Source organism: Protopterus annectens, chromosome 13.part0 (genome assembly GCF_019279795.1).
Source record: "Protopterus annectens isolate FY-2018-M chromosome 13.part0, PAN1.0, whole genome shotgun sequence".
Classification (NCBI taxonomy): Eukaryota; Metazoa; Chordata; order Ceratodontiformes; family Protopteridae; genus Protopterus; species Protopterus annectens.
The window spans coordinates 864,094,028-864,116,956 of NC_056747.1; the positions used below are offsets into that span (position 1 = coordinate 864,094,028).

Sequence of the window (22,929 nt, forward strand, 5' to 3'; positions counted from 1 at the left end):
GGAAGCACCAACATCCTAGAAGAAAGCTGCTATGGCTGTAATACCTAAAGATGGAAAGATCCATCAGACTTTGCTTCATAGCGGCCCATTTCAATTTTAAATCACAATTATAAAGTGTTTACATCTATAACAGCTAAAAGAATGACAAAGGTGTTGCCAAAACAGATACGGATCAATGTGGTTTTGTGGAGGAAAGAAACACTTGACATCAATAGAGCACTGATGATATAGAATGAAGTACAATGTAAGAAACTACCATTGTTGTTGCTGGGTCTTGTTACAGAGAAAGCAATCAACACAATAAGCTAAGATTTTGCAAATAAGGCAATGGAAGCAACTACATTCCCTGATAAATATTATGGTTGATTAGGAGGCAACATGAGGGATCTGAGGTAAGTGGGAAGGTCCTCTTCGACAAGTTGTGCCTGAACACAGGAACCAGGCAGGGGTGTCCTCTTTCCCCGTTACTTGCTTTATATTTACAACCCTTAGCAAAGAAAAGGAACTCGAAATTCAAGGAAACAATCAGTATATTAATCCAAAAAGTTGGCTTTATTTGCAGACATTACTTTACACTTGATAAAACCAGAAAATGTCATCTCAGTGTTGTGGAACATTTGGAGACAGTTTCTAGTCATTTTAGAATATAACATTAAAAGTTACAACTGTAAATTGTACGCACCCACACATGAACTGGTTCAGCAATACCCATATTTGTGAGAGTATGATAAAAATGAAGTATTTGGGAGTATGGGCTAAACAGGATTATCTTATGGCAAATAAGGTTATGTGGGAAGAGACTAAAAGATAATACAAAAACTGAGAAATGGAAGCTGTATATGGATAGGAAGACAAGTAGTGAACATTTTTAGTCCCTTTAGTTTTGTATATTTATTTGATGAAACATTTTGTTTACTAATCATAGGAGAAGTTGTGGACAACAGAGTTGAAATAATTTATCTCCGAGAAGAACAGGGCAAGGGTCAAGTGGGATAAATTAACCCTCCCAATAGAACAAGGTGGTTTAGGATTATCTGATTTGAAGTGGTATTTTAGAGCTACACAGATAAGGCTCATATACACAACACAAACAGCTATATAATTCATAGTGGAAAGGGATGTTGATGAGGGGGGGGTTCAAGAAATAAGGACAGCATGGGATGTTGGATACAGATCCTTTGGGAGAGTAACAGCCATACAGAATATTATATTCAAAAAGTACCAAAAAAGTATTTTAAGAACTAAGCCAACACAAGAATGAAGAAAATAGATTTTACCAATAGGGAAGAGTGCAATTAGGTGCACAGAGAACAGGCAAGAGGAGGCTGGAATTTACTGGAGAAAATTGGAAAAGGAATAACTGGAGAGGAAAAGGTAACAGAATGGGAAGACGCTAAGACAACATTTGGAATGCAGGCAAAAGACTAGCAAGGATTGATAGAATACAGGCAAAGAGAAAGGGATAGGGGAATCCTAAGTGAAAGACCTGCTTTGATTTTGAGTTTTTAGTTGAATATAGAACAGAAGCTGCTATTAAAAAAAAGTAGTAAGGCAAATAAAATATTGCACAATAAACTATACAAACCAATCAGAGGAGGCTAGAAAAGATTGGGAAGAGAGACTGGATAAGCAATTCACAAAGGAAACAATGGCAGTATATACATATGACTCCCAAATATGCAACAAAGTGTAGAAAATGTATAATTTTTCTTGGAAGTGCTTGAATATCTATTTTTATACCCCAAGCAGACTCCACAGAATTTTTAATCCTTGGGCATATACAAACGTTTAAAGTGTGAAGAAGCAGGTAACTGGGAACATATGTTTTGGGAGTGTAATGAGTTGACAAACTTTAACAAGTCCCTACAGAGTACTATCAGAAATACTGGGTGAGCAAATGGCTGTAACCAAGTAAATGATTTTTTGAGCTAGGATTCATGATCCGACTTGCCTAGACAGTCATAGTAAGGCCATAATTTTGATGGCTGCCAAAAAGCATTCACAACAAAATGGAAATCAAAGTCTAAACTAGCTGTATTTGAAGTACGAAATACTGTAAATCAGGATTTTTAGAAAAAAATAGGAGCAAACTACATAGAAAACATGGACATTGTGGGAACAATGCATGCAGAATGTTTTAGCAATTTATGTAATGTCGGACTGATAGTTATACAAAAGAACAGACATGATGTGCAATGTTTGTAACGGAGAATATGTTAATATGGTTTGTTTTCTTTTATATACAGTGGATATAAAAAGTGTACACACCCCTGTTAAAATGCCAGGTTTTTGTGATATAAAAATGAGACCACAAATCATTTCAAAACTTTTCCCACCTTTAATGTGACCTATAACCTGTACAATTCAATTGAAAAAAATAAATCTGTTAGGGGAAAAAATATAAAAAATAAAAATGTGCAATAAGCTGGATGCGTAAGTGTGCACACCCTTAAGTGAATACTTTGTTGAAGCACCTTTTGATTTAATTACAGCATTCAGGCTTCTTGGGTACACACCTGCCAATTAAAGAGACTGATTAACCACAAAGTTCAGAGAGGCTGCCAAGAGACCTACAGCAACACTGAAGGAGCTGCAAGAATTTCTGACGAGTACTGGTTGTGTACTACATGTGACAACAATCTCCTGTATTCTCCACATGTCCGGGATGTGGGGGTAGGGATGCAAGATGGAAGCCTTTTCTTATGCAGAAAAACATCCAAGCCTGGCTAAAATTTGCAAACCAATACATCAAGTTTCCCAAAAGCATATGGAAAAATGTGTTATGGTCTGACGAGACTAAGCTTGAACTTATTGGCCACAATTCCAAAAGGTACGTTTGGCGCAAAAACACTTCACGTCACCAAAAGAACACCATCCCCACAGTGAAGCATGGTGGTGGCAGTATCATGCTTCAGGGTTACTTTTCTTCAGCTGGAACTCGGGCTTTAGTCAAGGTGGAGGAAATTATGAACATTTCCAAATACCAGTCACTTTTGGCCCAAAACCTTCAGGCATCTGCTAGAAAGCTGAAGAAAAATTTCACCTTTCAACATGACAATGACCCCAAGCATACATCCAAATCAACAAAAGAATGGCTTCACCAGAAGAAAATTTAAGTTTTGGAATGGCCCAGCTAGAGTCCAGACCTAAATCCAATAGAAAATCTGTGAGGTGACCTGAAGAGGACTGTGCACAAGAGATGCCATCACAATCTGACAGATCTGGAGTGCTTCTGAAAGGAAGAGTGGGTTAATATTGCCAAGTCAAGATGTGCCATGCTGATAAACTCCTACCCAAGAACACTGAATGCTACAATTAAATCAAAAGGTGCTTCCACAAATTATTAGTTTAAGGGTGTGCACACTTATGCAACCAACTTATTGTACATTTTTTTATATTTTTCCCCTAACAGATTTGTTTTTCAATTGAATTGTACAGGTTATAGGTCACATTAAAGGTGAGAAAAGTTTTGAAATTATTTATTATGGTCTCACTTTTTATATCACAAAAACACGGCATTTTAAACAGAAGTGTGTACACTTTTCATATCCACTGTAAATGAATGTTTGCCTATGTCTTAAGTGATTATGCAATAAACATGTTTAAAAAAAACAGAACGTTTCCATCCAAGAGATTGAAAAGGCATTCATTTTCCAGGTCTGCTTACAAAGAATCCTGCAGCAAAATTGCCTCCTTTCAAAAACAGACAACTGAAAACAGATCTTCTTGAAGAGGTCCCCACAACCGAATCAATTCCTGGAAAGTCCCCTCATTCAATTTCCATTTGTGGGGTTGTGCTCTGACGCTGCTCAGCTTGTTTTCCATATATTGCTCAGACAGAATGAAAGAACCTTAAAGGATTAAACAGTGCTGAACTTCCCAAACTATCACAGCAAGCCTGCACCTCCCTGTATGTTTATGTACCACATCACTGTGTCTTAGAACATGTAAAGCAGCCCTGCAAATCACAGATGCAGAGGAATGACAGCGTGAATAAAAGTAAACATTCTCTTTGACACTAATGTGCTTTGATCTGTCCTGTTTGTTCCACAGACCTTGCATTTTTATCCTCACAAATTGCTCCTCATGCAGAACCCAATGCATCCGTAACAGATTGCGCAGAGGTAGTCAGACACAGACATGGATTCAAGGACATCTGATCTCTGCACCAAACCAACTTTATTTTCATCAAGTCCATCACAGGAATATGCCAGGGGAGTAAAAATGTTGGGACCATACTGTTTCAAGGAAGCACTGAATTTTCTCATATGTAATCTGTCAAAGGGAATCATGAGAATCATAGAAACCATGAATCCTAGAATCCTGAGGTATTCAGCTGTCCAAGTCTGAGAATGAATTGGGAAGTTTAAAAGCAATTCCAGACACAGGTCTGCTTTACCTCCTTCTTGAGGTAGAAATACCTTTTGCATGGGGGTATCCAGAAGGCACCCTAGCAACACTATCCTCTGCAAAAGAGTCTAGGGATATTTTTGAATGTTGACTTTGAGTCCTAGATTGAGAAGGAGGTTTTGCACCAATGGAAGGGACTCCTGACACTTTGAAAGACTCTGCAAATGTAAGTTAAGTCATTCAAATAAGGAAAACATGAACACCCTTCAGTCTGCAATGGGCTATCATGAGTGCTAGACATTGTGAAAATCCTTGTAGCAGCAGATAACAGAAAGGGTAATACAATGAACCAGCAGTGTGACCCAGGCACAGAAAACCTTAGAAAACATCTGAAATATGTGGCAATAGGAATGTGATAACATGCATTTTCAAGTCTAAAGTTAAAAAACTAAGTGGATAAATAAGAGGCAACAACGTTTATAGGAAGAACTTTGGAAATTTCACAAGTAGGTTAAAAAGGAGAAGGCCCAGAACTGGTCTCCAAGAGGGGCACTTCTTTGGCACCAGACAAGTTCTTAAATGAACTTGGGAAACAGAAGCAATTAAATAATTCAAAGAGGACTTGCTCTTTGCAGAGGGAGAACTAGCAGTAATGTTCTCCACAATGCCAAAAGAAACCAACAGTTATTTTAACATGTGAGCCTTCTAATTTAGAATTCTAAAGATGAAAGTGGTAGAAAATAAATTCTGTTCACAAATCTGTCTACTCAAAGGCTTTTCCATCACTGTCAGAGAAAGGAGGATTAAAATTAATGTAATTTTGTTGCAGCAGGATTTGACAAGCTGTAGGACCAACTCTGGGATAAGTAAAAAAAATCCAAGCCAAACGTAAATGTAAATCCTTTACTGCGCACAAAAATACAGTTTAGTACATAAAGGTGTCACCATCCTTTATCATGCACTTTCGTCCTATATACCCTCAGGACTTCATCAGAACAAACTGGTGATCCATGTGTTCTGCCTCATTTATATACTAGATGAAAGCCACATAAGAAATCAATTAGTTAATACTATCAAAAAGGCATAGTGCCTTCCACATAAAAAACATTACTGAGCTAGTGAGTAAAGTGAATAAAATGTATAAAAATATATAAAATACATAAAAATAAATTAAAATACAACCTCAAGTTCCCACAGTTTAGAAAATACTGTCTTAGTACTATCAACTAATCAAGTTACCAAAAATCCACAAGAATTGTAAACATACACCATGTTACTAATGACAAAAATCGATAAAACAATCATTTTCAAGTGAAAAAAATGGTTTAGAAAATAACACATTAACACTGAGTGTAAAAAAATAAAGAATCCTAATATTAAAAATTATTCCAACTTGCAGATGATATAAAATAGTGCATATAAACCTTATTCTGAGAACTATAAACTCTTGCTGGGTGTTAAAAGCTTGGCATTTCTTAATTTTAAAATCGGCAAGATTTAAGTGGTGTCACTGATACCAGGAAAAACTGTTGGGTTTAACCTCAACTGTCACTGAAGCTCTCTGTATTGCAAGCTTAGTCTCCCAAGCCCTTCCCCAAGGAGCTTTCCTTTGGAAGAATTACTAAGCTAGAAGGACCTTCTAAGGCTAGGTCTGTGTTCTTACCCATGTAAAACACAAGCAAGATAAAAAAAAGGACCTCCCCCGGGTTGTTACCTAGCTAGTACACTAGCAAGCACAATTAATGGATACACTATCAATGACATGATGTTCACAAGTTCATAGCTGTGTACTAGGCTAATGGCCCTAGAGCCTTTACAAGCCTACAAGCAATACTGACGTAGGCTTTGGGCTGAAACCGGTCTGTTTTTTGCCTATTTATGCTGGAATAAATGGATATTTAATATAGGCACCTTTCACCTTTGTGTACTGGCTTATTTTTGGATTGCCTTTACGGTATTTAGGGGCCGTGCACTTGCCATACTTGCAAGTATTTTCTCATTGTTATTGCCTTTACAAGCCTAGCCCAAAAAAATTACCCAGGCACCTTGCCACCCGATGTTAGCTCACATTGCCCCTATCCAGTACGGCAACTGGAATGATCCCTAGAGTGAACTTTTTGTTACCCATCAACTCGTCAAGATTTCTCTTGAAGAGGGCCAGCGAGGTGCTCTGCTGGTCATGAATGGGAAGCTTATTCCAGAGTATGGGCAGTCTTTGGGAGATGAACCTGCCCTCTCAAGCATGTTCTGTTAATTGTGGTAATGAGGTTGTGATTAAGTGTGGCGCAGGGGGATTGGGATTTCTTTAGGTGTAGCATCTCAAGTAGGGCTGGGTCGGACATGGCTTTGTAAGTCAAGGAGAGATCACCTCTAAGTAGACGATAAGAGACTGAACAGCTGAAGGTTCTCGAGTCTGTCCATGTAGGACATGTGTTTAAGGCATAGGATCCTTTTTGTGAGGTACTTTTGTGGCCTCTCCAGGTGTTGCAGGCATCTGGTCAGGTACATGCCAAAAGTACAGTTTTGTACCTACCATAAATGTAGATGTCCGAGAGGTATGCATCTGCAGTCCTAACATATGGGTTGCCCTGCCTCAGGCAGCCCTTCGGTCGGCCGGATTCCAAAGTCTGGGTCTGGCCTCGGCTGATGTCGCACTTCACCCGACGTCATAGCGGCTGTGAATTGGGTATAAAGGCATCAGCCGACGCCATTTTCCTCAGTGTTTCTTGCCCCAGATGCCAGGTGCCCTCTAGGAAGGCTAAATTTGGATAAATGCAAATGATTCCAAACAGTAGAGAGCAAACCAAAATAAACATGTATATACATATATACAAACAAATACACCATAATAGATTCCCCCAGCTAGCTACAAGATGGGCAAATACCCTAAGAGTACCACAGAGGGGAAGGAGGGTGGGTAATCCTGACTGCAGATGCATACCTCTCGGACATCTACATTTATGGTAGGTACAAAACTGTACTATATCCTTCAAGGATGCATCTGCAGTCCTAACATATGGGTAGAATACCATAGCCAAACTGGGGAGGAGGCACTAAGATGATTATGGTGTAGTTAAGATCCCTTGCAAAACAGCAGTTGCAAAACCTGCTCAGGATCTGGAGTATAAAGGTAGATTATAATGCTTGGCAAATGTATGCACGGAGCTCCAAGTAGCAGCTTCTAAAATGTCTTTGGTAGCCACTCCTCGTAAGAAAGCTGTAGTAGTGGCTGTAGCCCTTGTGGAGTGAGGTCTGATGTTTTCTGGAGTTGTCTTTCCATGAAAAGAGTAACAAAATCTAATGCAATTTCCTATCCATTTTGAGATTGTCTGTTTTGAAATTGCTTTTCCTTCCATTCCTGTTGCATATGCTACCAGAAGCTGGTCAGTTTTTCTATTGTTCTTGGTTCTGTCCAGATAGTAGCGCAATTGCCTGTGCACATCCATGGTATGTAGTAGTCTTTCCCCACTGTTCTGTGGGTTGGGGAAGAATGTTGGTAGGTGGATTGCTTGGTTCAATGATACCCTGGAGACCACCTTTGGCATAAAAGTAGGGTTAGTGCTCAAGGACACTCTATCCTGATGGAAGATAAGGAAGGGCTGTACTGCCATTAATGCCTGTAATTCAGAAACCCTTCTTGCTGAAGTGATTGCAAGCAGGAAAGCAGTTTTCCAAGACAAGAACTGTAATTCTGCTGTTGCTGCTGGTTCGAAAGGGGGAAGTGTTAACTTTTCCAGCACAAAGTTAAGGTCCCATGTAGGCAAAGGTGGCTTCCTTGGAGGCTTTACATTTTTAATTCCTCTCAAACTACCTGAGTAGAGGATGAGAGAAGACTGGAGGATCCATGTTGTATTCTGCTGAGATTGCTGATGCATGAATCTTAATGGAGGAGTAAGACAGGCCATTGTGGAAAAGTTCTGCTAAATATTCCAGGATGTTCGCTATGTTTGCTAATGATACATTTTCTCCTTTTGCTGCACTCCAAATGAGGTATCTTTTCCATTTGGCTGAATAAGTCTTCCTTGTGGAGGGTCTGCGAGCCTCCAGGATAATGTCTTTAACCCTCTGAGATAAATCTGGGTTATTTTGTTTTATATAATATTCCAAGCAGCTAGCTGCAGTGTTTTCAAGTTTGGATGTAGGATCTTGAAGTTGTTCTGTGTTAGCAGTAAAGGAACTAGAGGTAGAGGCCATGCGTGTGTCCGAGCCATACTCCTCAGTAGCGGGTACCAATGCTGCCTCGGCCAGTCTGGAGCTATCAGGATGATCCTTGGGTGATCTTCTTTGATCTTCAGTAGCACTTTGTGCATCAAAGGAAGAGGTGGGAATGCATATGCTGTCAGGTTTTCCCAACTGAAGGATAGGGAGTCCACCTTCCAAGCAAGTGGGTGGTATGTCCTTGTGCAGAATTTCCTCAATTGGTGGTTGTGTGGGGATGCGAACAGGTCTATTTCTGGTAGTCCCCATTTCTTTGTAATGGATTTGAAGATGTCTGGATGCAGCATCCATTCGTGGGCATCCGTGGTAGTTCTGCTTAAGGTGTCTGCTAGTATATTTTCTTTTCCTGGCACAAATATGGCCTGGAGCTGAATGTTGAGGTTCAGGGCCACATTCCACAGGTCCATTGCCATCCGGCATAGAGGATATGAGTGTGTGCCTCCTTGTTTGTTGATATACCACATGACTGTGGTGGTGTCCGTCCTTATCAGCAAATGACCCTGTTGAAGAAACGGTCTGAATGTCTGAATTGCCTGTTTCACTGCCAGCATCTCTTTTTGATTTATGTGTAGGTTCAGCTGGTGTTGTGTCCATAGGCCTTGTATACACTTGTCCACCATGTGTGCCCCCCAGCCTAGGTCTGAGGCATCCGTGGTGATAGTCTGGCTTGGGCGAGGTTTGTGGAAAGGCAGTCCTCTGTTCAACTGAAAGGCCTGAGCCCACCACAGGAATTCTTGCTTCAGGCATGGAATTATTGGAATCTGGGCTTCTAGACTGTGCTTGTGTTGAGACCATATATTCCTTAGGTACCATTGCAACTTCCTCATATGCAGCCTGGCATGTGGAATCAATATTATGCAGGATGCCATGTAACCCAGGGCTTGCAGGACTTTCCTTGCTGTAAGCTGGTTCTGTGTTGTTAATGCCATGAAATAGAGTGGTAGTTGCTTTTGCTTTTCTGCTGTGAGAAATGCCATCTGATTTGAAGTGTCCAGTTCTGCACCCAAGAATGTTATCCTTTGGGATGGTACCAGCCTTGACTTTTTCATGTTGACTGTGTATCCCAGGGCTTGCAGTAGTTGTATAACCTTTTCCAAATCTTTTATTAATTTGGTCTTGTTGTCCGCTTGTATTAGGCAGTCGTCCAGGTATGGATAAATCTGAATTCCCTGAAGCCTGCAATGAGGAATTACTGATGCCAGGCATTTCGTGAATACTCTGGGCGCAGTAGATAAGCCAAAGGGCAATGCTGAGAATTGATAATGCTCTGATCCTGCAAGAAATCTGAGGTATCTTCTGCAATCTGGTCGTATAGGAACGTGCAGGTATGCCTCCTTGAGATCTCGAGTCACCAGCCAAGACTCCTTGCCCAGCATGGGAAGAAGTTGCTGTAGGGTCAGCATTTTGAATTTTGGAACAATGAGATATGTGTTCAGAGCGGACAGGTCGAGAATAGGCCTCCATTGGTTTTCTTTCCTTGGTACCAGGAAAAGTCTGGAGTAAAATCCTTGTCCTTGTTCCATAGGCGGTACCTTTTCTATAGCTCTCATCCTTAGTAAGTGGTTGATTTGTCCTAGAGCGTTTGGTTTTTGGTTTGGTAGTAGGTTTGGCATTCCTCTCTTTTTTGATAGAGTGTGGAAGTGAAACCTGTAGCCTTTGTCTATTGTCTGTAAAATCCATTTGTCTCCTGTAATGTAATGCCAGTTTACGAAAAATAAGGCTAGCTTTCCGCCTAAGGGTGCTTCCAGTTGTTCCCTGGTAGGCGGTATCAGAGTCAAGTCATTGTGTCTGTCCTGTGGAAGTGGCAGTTGCTGGATCTGTGGCAATACTTCTCTGGTTGTTAGGCTGCCACTGATGTCCCCTGTAGGCACCTCTGGATTGACCTCTGCCTCTTGGGCACCTATTTCTGCCTCTCTGTGCTCTGGAGGTGTCTGGAAAGGACCAATTCTTCAAAGGCCAATTTCTACTAAACCTCGGAGGCTGGACCTGTAAGAAATCCTTGACTGTTTGGACAGATTTTGCTTTTTCTTCCACCTTCTTTAGCACTTGCTGTGCAGGGGAGCCAAACAAACTTTGTTTCTCCATGGGAGCATCTAGGAGCTTTGACTTTACATGGTCTGGTAAGGATTGCTCTTTTAACCATGCATGCCTTCTGATCACTGTTCCAGTCATAGCTGATCTAAAGGAAGCCTCCAGTGCATCATAGCCGCATTTTAAGGAATGATTACTGACCTGCTGAGTGTTATGTACCAAATCCTGAAGAGACTTACGGTCTATAGGTTCAGGAGAGGACAGATTTTTATTTAGCTGGTCTAACAAAAATTCCCAATACTGAATCATGTGGAATTGACAGTTTAAGGCCCTAGCCGAAAGAGTAGCAGAAGTATAAACTTTTTTACCCCATCTCTCTAATGCTCTAGATTCTCTTTCAGAGGGAGGGTTTTGGCAGAGGCAGCTGCTACAGCTTTGGGGCCCTGTGAAATGGTTTCAGGATCTGCAATAGGAGCCTTATACAAGTGAAAGTGTGTGTCCGGGACCCTGTAATATCTGTCGGGCTTAGCAGGGGCCGGGGGAAGAGAGTCAGGGGCAGTACAGGCATCATTAAATGCATCATCCACAACTGTTAGTACTGGAGGAATGGCTAAAGGCCTATGCTGTGGTAAATGTAAAAAGGTCCTTAGCCTTTTCCTTGAATCTGAAAAATCCTGGCCCTGCCATTGAAATTGCTCTCTCATAGCATGTAAGGTTTCCCCAAAAGAAAATTCCTCAGGAAGAGAGGCAGAAGGAATGGGGTCTTCTGCATCAGAATCCTCGTATGGAGAACAAGGGCCTTCTGGAGGATTTGAGTTTTCTGAATCATCCGAGGAATAGTCTGTAGAAACTGGATCCGGGGGCTCTGCTCTAGGCCTCTTCTCTGGAGGGGGTTGAGAGGCCCTGTCTGGGTGAGGTTGGGATCCCCTGATCAAAGAAATGAGATCCTCAGCCAGGCTGAGCATTTGGGAAGTAGAGGTAGGCCTGTGTGAGGGGGTTTTAGCAGGCAAGGCCTTAGAAGATTTAGCTGCTTTAGCCCTAGAAAAAGCCTTGATAGACATAGATGCAGGGGGCCTAGCAGCTCCACGTGCAGGAGTAGATATGTCTAAAGGAACAGTATCTGATAAATCCTGGGTGCCTGCTACAGCAGGAGAAATTTCAGTAGCAGATTCAGCCATGCTGTGTGAGGCCTCGGCTGTCGGAGGTATGCTTTCGGCCAAAGGAAGAACCGAGGACTCTGTTTCAGCCGAAACAGAGACACTCGCGGTTGGCTTAACCGTGGTTTCGGCCGAAACCGCAGACCGCGAGTGTCGGTCCTTTTCCTTACGCTTTTTAGCTAATTGTGAAGTCGGAGTCTCCAACGGCATTTTGTAAGCAAAAGCGGGACCAAAAAACTCCTCTGCAAACTCCGACCGACGTCTAAGGGTCCGTCGGTTGAAGGAAGCACAGGCTAGACAAGCTGATACATTGTGGTCTGGGCCTAAGCAAGGAAGGCAGTAAGAGTGGAAATCCTTATGAGGTATTTGTTTCCCACAAGTTAAACAATTATTTACTTTTTCTGACATCGGCTGAGGCAAGAAAGAGTCCCCAACGGGGTACTTAGCTTTTTAGAAGTCTTCGGTAGTAGAAATCTCTGGATCTGACCGACCGACACTTGCGAACAGCTTCTGCTTGGCACCGGCAAGAAAGACTGAGGAAAATGGCGTCGGCTGATGCCTTTATACCCAATTCACAGCAGCTATGACGTCGGGTGAAGTGCGACATCAGCAGAGGCCAGACCCAGACTTTGGAATCCGGCCGACCGAAGGGCTGCCTGAGGCAGGACAACCCATATGTTAGAACTGCAGATGCATCCTTGAAGGACATCGGGGTGTTATATCCGATGATTAGTCTAATGAGGGATGAGTAGAGAGGGATGATTACCTCTTTCTTCCTGGATGCAAAACCTTTGGTTATAAGATGTGCCACATAGGACTTTCTGACCACAGTGGCAATGTGGTGGTCGAAGGTGAAGTGGCTGTCAACTTGGGTGCCCAGATCTCTTATGGCCCCTTCAGTGTACAGTGGGCTCCCATCAACGTGGTAATTCGTGGGAACTGAGTTTTTCCAAAGGGGATGATAACGCATTTGTTGGTGTTAAGCTTCAGGCCATGGTTCCGACACCAGTCATTGGTCTCAGAGAGGCTCTTTTGTAGGATGTTTGCATCACTTGGGGAGTTGATAAAGACTCCAGCTTGCAGTCATCAGCGAACTTTATCAGCCAAAGTCCTTCTGTGTTGGCCTGGATGTCTGAGAAGTAGATGCCAAACAGGAGAGAGCACAGGACCAAGCCCTGTGGGAGTCCACTCAAGACTGGTCGACAGTCTGACTTGGAATTTGCAACTTTCACTCTGTGGGTCCTGTCTGTCAGCCAATTTGCAACTTACCTAGTGATGTAAGGATTGAGGCCTACTTTGGTGAGTTTATCAATGATACCTGAGTGGGGAATGGTATCAAAGGCTTTTGCCAGGTTGAGGTAGACTGTATGCACTGCCTTACCCTCATCCACAGCCTTGGTGACTGCCTTGAAGAAGTCAACCAGGTTCAGCAAGCAGGATCTCCCCTCGACAAAGCCAAACTGTGTGGGGTCAAGAGTTTGGAGATTGCCTATCTTTGTTAAGCAGGTCCATGATGATGCGCTCCTTAGCTTTGCATACCAGACTCGTCAGGATAATAGGGCGATAGTTCCCAGGGTCTGTATTTACTCCCCCTTTATGGAGCGGGATGACTGTAGCAGTGCACCATTTGTTAGGAACACAGCCTGAGGTAAGGCTGTGATTGAACAGGGCACACAGATGTGGTGCCAGTTCGTTTTGTAGCTCATGTAGGATGTAGCCAGAGATATCAGGTCCCATGGACCTTGTATTCTTGGCTTTGGACAATGCAGCTTTTATCTGTGCTGCAGAAATGGTAGGTACCAGACTTTCTTCTGGTATCATGACAGGTCCCTGGGGGGTGAGGGTAGAGTTGGCACTGAATCTCTCAACCAGTATGTTGGCTATATCTGCTGGCTCAGTATAGGAAGTGCCATTGCGCAATAACTCTGAGCAAATCTGGGTACTGCCTTTGAGGTTTTTGATATAGCTATATAAGGCTTTGTGGTTGTTTTTGGTGTCAGCCGCAATTCTGCCTTCACAGCTGGCTTTAGAGGATTTTATAAGGGATCTCAGCTTTTTGTTGAGACTAATAGGGGTTTTTCCAGTCTTGTGACTTCATTTTTTTCTGCAACAGATTTTTCCTTCTGTTGTAGAGTTTACTTATGGCTTTGGACCACCAGATTGGCTTCCTTTTTTTGGAAGACAGCATCTTTGTTGTGTGTACACACAGTTCGTATACATGACAAGAGAGATGTAAGGTGGTACATGGAAATTTCATCCAGCGCTATGACTATACATACAGTATTTGTCTGTGAATACCAATTCTCCAATTAAAACAGCAAATCTTGCACTATTATCCTATCATAACCAGATTTTATTACATAGCATCTTTAGACAGCATTGTATATTTTAATGCATTACATGTAATACCTCCCTTTAAGTACTGCCTTCCCCAATGGTGCAATATGGAATCAATGCCAACATACTTGCTCAGGTTAACAGCTGGAGGATCTTGTTTCAACAAATAAATCAGTCGATTGGGAGTAGTCACCAAAATATCTGAAAAAAAAATGCATTAATAAAAATATGAAGTGTGAATATAAGACGCACTCCATGTCCATTCATGCACATTCAGATTTAAAACTGCTTGCAAATTTAAAACAATCAAGGATTACAGTTACCAAATTTATTGGAAGATTTTGGTCCAAATTTCTTTGCCGCCATTGCAGTCTTGTGAATCATGTGTGTCCTAAAGCCAGTCCCTTCAGACAATTTTTCAAGCTCTCTGTGTGTCTGTAACAAGAACATGCAGCAGACTATTCAACAAAGTAGAATATCACACTACAAATATTTTATGCCAAAGCTTTTAGCATACATCTCCCAAATCCCTGGCTACTACAGATGATTTTTCAGTACAGGGACTGCAAAATTTTAGACACGGCAATAACTCACTTTCCCCCTGCACCTCCACACCCCTTGCTAAATAAATATACCAACTCAGAGATCGCACTACAGTGAGGAAAACTATAATTTTCCCTTTCTGCGCTGTACAGCGATCTCCATTCAAAACGTTTGAAGTTTCAAAAGTTCGATCTCATGGTTTTGACCATATGAAGAAGTTTTGAATCTTCGAGCTTGTGAAGGGAATCCATATATATATATATATATATATATATATATTTTTTTTTTTTATGGTTCCCCTTTATAATCTCAAAATACTGAAATCTCGAATTTCACTCTCTCAAATTTCAGTATCTCGAAACCATAAAGGCGAACGACTCACAATCCCCGAAGTCCAAAATCACAAAACACACAATCACGAACATACATACATCAAACAACACACACACAACATTCTGAGCACCACACAAAATATACAACCCTACACTGCATGCACGCAGAGGGGCAATCCCTTCTGCAACCTTCCCTACTAATATATACAAACTCCAAGATCGCACAAATAGAAAAAAAACCCCTTCACACCCAGATATTCTACAGTCCCTAGCATGCACACAGCCCACATACACCAACACCAACCCCCATACTTCAACCTCCCTACCCTAACCCACACGTATAACTTACAAAAAAACTCACATACACACACTCACCTTAATTTTTGGACACCACCCCAGCCAAACACTTCACGTAACGTAGCGTAAATGCATAAGCGTGGATTTGAGATATTCGGATTCATACTTATACACTTTTGCTATTTTGAAGATTCGTCTTTACGGTCTAGGGATACTGAAATTTAAGATTTCAGTATTGAAACTATAAAGGGAACTATAATATATATATTTATTTATTTATTTATTTATTTATTGCAGTTGGTTTACCAGGATAGTCCATTGGGCCATAATGAACCCGTTTTCAATGGAGTCCTGGGGAGAAAAGCTCCAAAACAAGCAGATATACATTCAACAGTTTACAATTAACAATCTAGTTACAGAGAGTTATTGGTACTGTTTAGGCAGGAAAGAGCAACACTTATCACATGTACAATAGCAGTTATAACAGTTAATCTAATTTAGAAAATGACCTACAAGTAAAAGAGACCAGTTAATAGAGATTAGAGAGCATACATAGTAGGTACATAAAGTAGAATACGGTATGGAAGGAGATTTAGTAGAGTTAGTTATGTGGGGTGGGAGCAAGAGCATACCCACTGTGTTGCTAGATGTAAGAAGAGACTTTTTGAAGGTGCTGTGGTTAGTGCTGGTGCGAATAAGTGTGGGAAGAGAGTTCCATAGGCAAGTGGGGCTAAAGGAAAGAAGGTTTTTTCCTGGTGGATAAGTAGGTTTATGTACTTAAAGTAGATTTTGATTGTTTGACCTTAGAATTCTACTAGGGAGGTGCATTTTAAAGGCAGAGGAAAGGGAGGGACAGAGTGTGGGGTTTAGAATAAGTTTATGGGCTAGAGTTAGTTGGGTGTAAGTTAGTTGATTGGGGAGTTCTAGCCATTTTAGCTTATGGAGGGAGACACAGTGGTGAGTAGAGGACTTATGGCTAGTGGCGAATTTTGCAATTTTGTTATAGCAGGAAGTAAGCTGTTTTCTTAAAGAGGACTGAAGATTAGTTAGTAGTGGGGCACCATAGAGAAGGGAAGGGATAAGAAAGGAGGTAGAGAGAGATTTTAGTGTCAGATGTAAGGTAGGCTTTCTGTCTATAAAGCATGCCAAGTTTTTGATGTGTTTTTTTAATGTTTATTTGGAGGTGTGAGTTAAATTTCAGTAGGTTGTCAATTTGGACCCCAAGTAGTTTAGTTTCTGATACTATTTCAAGGGGTGAGTTGTTTTGACTTGTAATTAAGAATGTAGTTATGTCTGGAGGATAACTTTTGAAGGAGTAAATAACATAAGTTTGGTCTTAGTGGCATTGAGAGCTAGATGATTACTTTGCATCCATTGCTCTGTGGAAGAGAAAGCTTCCTGGGTAAGTTTTTGTAGTGTAGGGATAGAAGAGGCAGAACAGATGATAGTAGAATCATCTGCATATTGGATGATACTAGAGGAAGGAATTGATTTGTAGAAGTCATTTATAAATACATTGACAAGAAGCGTACCCAGTATCGTGCCTTGTGGTATTTCAGTGGGGGTACTAAGGAAGGGAGGTAGCTTTTTTCCATTTTACAGCTTGATTTCTGTTGGAAAGGTAACTAGAGAACCAGTTCAGAGAGGAAGAAGATAGGTGGAGTTTGGAAAGTTTAGTTAAGAGCAGGTTGTGAGAGATAGTGTGGAAGGCTTTGGAGAGGTCAAGAAGCAAAGTAGATACAATTTGCCCAGAGTCACGGGCTTTATTTACAGTTTCAAGGAAGGAGAGGAGGGCAGTCATAGTACTATGATTAGGTCTGAAACCATGCTGTGTAGGGGTAATGAGATGGTTGTCTAGGAGGTGTGGAAGAAGCTGGAGTTGGACACATTTTCAAGGAGTTTAGAAATGGGGACAGGATGGCTATGGCGAAAATTGCTAATGTTATTGTTGTTGCCCCTTTGTGTAGAGGTATAATAAAAGCTTGTTTCCAGATTTGGGGAACTGTGCATTCTTGTAGGAGCGGTTTATTAAGATGCTAATGGGGTAAGCAAGAGTTTTAGCGGCTACACTGAGAAAGTAAGAAGGGATATTGTCAGGAGCATTGGTACATGGTTTCAATTTCTGAAGAAGTTTCTTTATAGTAGCTGTAGGTACAGGATTTAATGAGAAGAGGGTGCAGTCAGAAGAGGGGAATTTTGGGGTAGTGGAGATGAGGTGGGGTTTGTGTAGAAGAGGAAGAAGAGGGGTTAGTGGATGTGGAATAGGGTGTGGAAGTGGAGAGAGGTGTTAGAGAATGAAGAGGTCAGTTTGGAGATGGAGTTGATAAAGAAGGAGTTAAATTGTGTGGCTAAATCAGATTCTGGAGCATTTGGATCTGGGGTGGGAGTACTGGTTTGCTGGGGTGGAGAGAGTAGAGATCCCTTTCCAGAATTTTTGAGGGTTGTTTTTATTATGGTTTTGGAGTGTTGAGAAGTAGTTTTGGTGATCAAAAGTTATCATTTTCTTTGCTTTATTTGGAGCATTTTATATTACGTTTAGGAGAGGTGCTGACTTATGTTTTGGTAGCGTGTCCAGACTTTATCTCTCTGTCTCATGATAGTAAGGGTATTTTTGGAGAGCCATAGGGCTGATTTGGTTTTATTCTTTTGTCCGTAAAGCTTGGGAGTCTAGTACTTTTAAGAATGTTGAGTTAAAATATGAGACTGCATTTTCAAGAGGTAGTATTTTTAGACAATTCCAATTAATTGCTTGTAATGAGTTTGAGAAGGTTATTGGGTTGAAGTTTTTTTGGTCACAGAATGTGATATAGTTATGGGTTCGTTGAAGGACAGTAGGAAGCCGGTAGGTAAAGGTGGGTGTGTGGTCACCAAGTGGGTCGGGAAGAGTGCCGCTGTTGGTGAAATAGAGAGGATGGGAGACTAGAATCCAGTCCAGTATACTCCCATTGGAGAGGTTTTTGGCAGGATAAGTTACTGAAGTGATCAGTTGTGAGAAGTTATAGAGGTTGATGTTTGTGGAATTTGTAGGAGACTGGACAAGGGCCCAGTTAATGTTTACATCTCCAAGGATTATGGTTTCATTACTAATGTTAGTGGATAGCCAGGAGAGGATAAGTTCAAGTGTGGAGATATTATCCCCAGGGAGATGTAAAGAAGCTATGCATATGTGTTTGTGATTGTTGATTTGTAGTAGGGTCAGGAGAAGTTCGTTGTTGAAGTGTGGAATAGGTTTATTGTAGGGAGTAACTACTAGGGAGGAAGAATATAGAAGGGCTACTCCTCCACCTTTTTGTGAGGTCTGTCTTTTCTTATGATAGAGAAGTTTGGAGGAACTATTTCAGAGTCTCTAATGTGTGGTTTTATCCAAGTTTCTGAAATAGTTAGGATATCTGGCTTATTGTGTGTGAGCCAAGCATGAAGGTTTGGGACTTTGTTTACTATACTTTGGGAGTTTAGAGAAGTAAATAGTAGGGATTTGTTAATATTGGTTGTTGTGGTAGGGCCTGGATTAGGATGGATGTCTCCAGAGATGAGTGTAGTAATCAGATGAAGTATGAAGTGGTTTGTGTGAGTAGTTAGCAAGGAGATGAGATTGGGTTCTTTTGTGAATTGGAGGGCTTTGCTAGCAGTTATGGTAGTAAAGTTAGCATGATATGAGATCAGTTTGTGTTGAAAGAGATGGAGGTTTTCTGGGCGGAATAAGTAGGGAAATAACAGAGTATGTGGGTAAGAAAGGTGAGTTGTGAGAATTTGTAGTATGAAAGGGTTGGTGGATCATGGAAATAGTAGGTTGAGAAAGGTGGTAGATAGAGGATAAGGAGAAAAGTAGTAATAGTGAAAGGAAGAGGAAGGATTGTTTGGCAAGCATGATGAGGAAGAATTAATAGAATAGTAGTGTTTAAATAAGAAGTAAGATATATAGGGGGTTGAAGTGTTTAGCGACTAGATAAACTCTACATAGAAGTTGGAGAATTAGATTATGAAATATACAGAGGTGTTAGGTGGTAGATAAGATATTTATCAATGTAGGAGAGATAAGTAAGTCATGGAGTAGTTATGTTTAAGAGTATAGGATTGGATGTGGAAACAGAGTAGAGATTTGAGTGGGAGTGTAGGAATCTAATGTTTTAGTGGGTTAGATGAGGTAGGTAATAGAGGCAAGAATGGGCGGGGAAGGGAGGTGTGGTTTTTGGGGAATAAGTGGTTGATTGGATAAGGGTTGTAGAGGGTGTGGCTATGAGAGAAATAAAGGTAGATGCACTGGGGGTGGGTGGGATTGGGGGGTAGGGTAGGGGAGGAGTGAGCCAAGAGGCTTAACGGAGCTGAGAAACCAAAGAGGTCCAGAGAGGAGCTGGAGTCAATCAGTAAAAGGAGGTGTACAGGAGGGTAAGTAGAAAGGAGAAAGATCTGGAGTGTTAGGCGAAACAGGAGATGGAGATTAGGAAGGAGAAGTTGCAGCTAGAGTGGGCTAGAGGAGTTTGGGAGATGCAGTGAGAGGGGAGAAGCTGAGGGTCTAAGAGAGAAACATGAAAGCTTGCAGAGAAGTTTGAGAGGAGGGTGTTATCAAGTATATGAAACAGAGACAGGACTAGTACCACTTTAGGATATCCTTGGGGCAGTACCTGGGGTAAGAGAGGGCAGCTGGTGTGGGTCGGGGGGGAGCTAAGGCTGCTGGCTGTCTTGGCAGGCTAGAGTACTACAAACAGCTATCAATGCGGAAAACATTTAGTAAAAAGTATGCAGCAGCAGTTAAACATACTTCCACAATTCCACTTGGAAACGTCCAGAAAACAATGGGGAATGAGGCCACTGAGAAGCTTGCTATAGATGTTGGTATTTAACTTGAGCAGTTAAGGAGCTGAGATTCGAAGGTAGGTCGGAGGTATCCTCGAGGGCTACTCAGGGGTAACTCAGGGCAGAATGTTCCACAATTCCACTTGGAAAAAGCGTCCAGAAAACAATGGGGAATGAGGCCACTGAGAAGCTTGCTATAGATGTTGGTATTTAACTTGAGCAGTTAGGGAGCTGAGATTCAAGGTAGGTCGGAGGTATCCTCGAGGGCTACTCGCAGAGGTAACTCAGGGCAGAATGTTCCACAATACCACTTCGATAAAAGGTCCAGAAAACAATGGGGAATGAGGCCACTGAGAAGCTTGCTATAGATGTTGGTATTTAACTTGAGCAGTTAAGGCAGCTGAGATTCAAGGTAGGTGGAGGTATCCTCGAGGGCTACTCGCAGGGGTAACTCAGGGCAGAATGTTCCACAATTCCACTTGGAAAAAACGTCCAGAAAACAATGGGGAATGAGGCCACTGAGAAACTTGCTATAGATGTTGGTATTTAAGTTGAGCAGTTAAGGGAGCTGAGATTCGAAGGTAGGTCGGAGGTATCCTCGAGGGCTACTGAGGGTAACTCAGGGCAGAATGTATGGTAGCACACACACAGCCAGAGCACAACAGTGGATGAGGGCGATGTTTAAAGATATATATATATATATATATATATATATATATATATATATTCTACAAACACACATTATTTATATATATATATATATATATATATATATATATATATATATATTATATACACGCACACACGTGTGTGTGTGTGTGTGTGTGTGTGTGTGTATGTGTATGTGTATGTGTATGTGTCCAGGACTCTCCATTGAACGTGTCTCACCGAAACGTAAACCACCGAACACACTTTTGCGAAAGTGCATTTAGTGAAAATGCACTTTTGCAAAACGAAAAATATCAAAAAAATAAGACTTCTCACATTTATGCAGGGGGGAAAACCCCCTGCACCCCCCACACTTTAATATTCTCACTCTAAGATCACACTACACTTGGGAAAAGATAATATTCCTTTATCCCCACTATATTGTGATCTAAGCAACAACTTGTTTAGTTTCACAATCTACACCACATGTTGCTATACAACTAAACCTACATGCAAACAACTGTTTGCTTGCTTACCTTCTGGCCAAAGTGCATTTTCGAGAAATGCACTTTCGAGAAAGTGTGCACGTTCGTATACAGAGAGAGAGAGAGTGATGAGTGATAGAGATACAGATTTTATATATTTCTATATATATATATATATATATATATACACACACACACACACACACACACACACACATATATATATAGCGAGAGAGAGAGAGAGAGATATTATTTATTACTTATTTACATTTGTTGACCGGGAGAGTCCGACTGGACACAGGTCCATTTTCAGCAGAGACCCAGGGAGAAAAGCTCCACATAAAGTACTGTTTGCATTGTACAGTTAAAAAACATAGCATTTAAATATATAGACATTAGTCCAGTTAAGGACGCAAGACAAGAAGAAAACAGATGTAAAACAGCTGTAGAACATAGTACAATTTTAAAATATGGTGACATATACTAAACATGGCTACAAATGTAGTTGAGATTCATCAGTGAACAACTGATACAATCTGTTTTTGAGGTACATAAAGTATAGTTGTGTACCTACCATAAATGTAGATGTTAGAGTGTATTCACTGTTGCAGTCATTACTCTTACCTCTTGGGTTATCCTGCTGGCAGGCTACCCACAGTCGGCCTGAATTCCAAAGTTTAGGTCCGGCGTCGGTTGCTGTTGCCTCTTCTCTGACGTCAGTGCGCCAGGGGTATAAAAGATGCAGCCGACGCCATTTTCTTCAGTTTTTCTTGCCCCAGATATCAGGTGCCCCCAAAATGGTAGGCTATCAATTTGACCAATAATTATGCATGCAGCAAAATAAACATTTTCTTCATCTACAAGCAAATACACCACATAGTTTGTATAGGATAGAGAAGTATAGATAAGTCCCAGCCAAGTAAAGGGGGATGGTGGGTGGTAACCTGGACTGCAACAGTGAATATACTCTAACGTCTACATTTATGTTAGGTACACAACTGTACTATGTTCATCGTGTTTCACTGTTGCAGTCATTACTCTTGGGTTGAATCTCAAAGCTGAGGTAGGGTGGCTGGGCCTAAATAGGATTAGGAGAGGCTATAAGGCCCTGCAGGACTGCAGTGGCAAAGCCTGCTCTGGATTTAGAGTAGAGAGGTAAATGGTAGAGCTTGGTGAAAGTGTGCACTGAACTCGAAGTTGCAGCCTCTAAATTGTCTTTGGTTGGTACTCCTCTGAGAAAGGCTGCTGAAGTGGCTGCTGCCCTGGTTGAATGAGGCCTAATGCCCTTGGGCACGGATTTGCCATGTTGTGAGTAGCAGAAACGAATGCAGTGGCCTGTCCATTTTGAAATGGTCTGTTTTGAGATAGGCTTTCCTTGAGATCCTGCAGCATATGCCACTAAGAGTTGCTCAGTCTTTCTGAAAGCTTTAGTTCTGTCCAAGTAGAATCGTAGTTGTCTGTGTATGTCCAAAGAATGCAGGAGTCTCTCACCCTTATTCTGTGGGTTTGGATAAAAGGTAAGCAAATGGATGGTTTGGTTAAGGGCCACACTGGACACTACCTTAGGTATAAATATTGGGTTCGTCCTTAGAGATACCCTGTCTGGATGTAAAATGATGAAAGGTTCCACAGCCATGAGTGCCTGTAACTCTGAGACTCGTCTTGCAGAGGTTATTGCTAGGAGCAGAGCTGTTTTCCAAGATAAAAACTTTTATTTCAGCTGTATTGGCTGGCTCA

The 22,929-nt window shown here is 41.4% G+C and overlaps 1 protein-coding gene across 1 annotated transcript in view; it reads right to left on the bottom strand.

The window, feature by feature from the left end:
* DDX52 (DExD-box helicase 52) overlaps nt 1-22,929 on the bottom strand; it is a gene marked incomplete in the record, with an annotated part of 916,355 nt that overhangs the window by 785,149 nt on the left and 108,277 nt on the right. Inside the window, 2 exon segments of the mRNA XM_044054582.1 lie at nt 14,222-14,294; nt 14,417-14,528. Coding sequence (XP_043910517.1) covers nt 14,222-14,294; nt 14,417-14,528 — 185 coding nt within the window.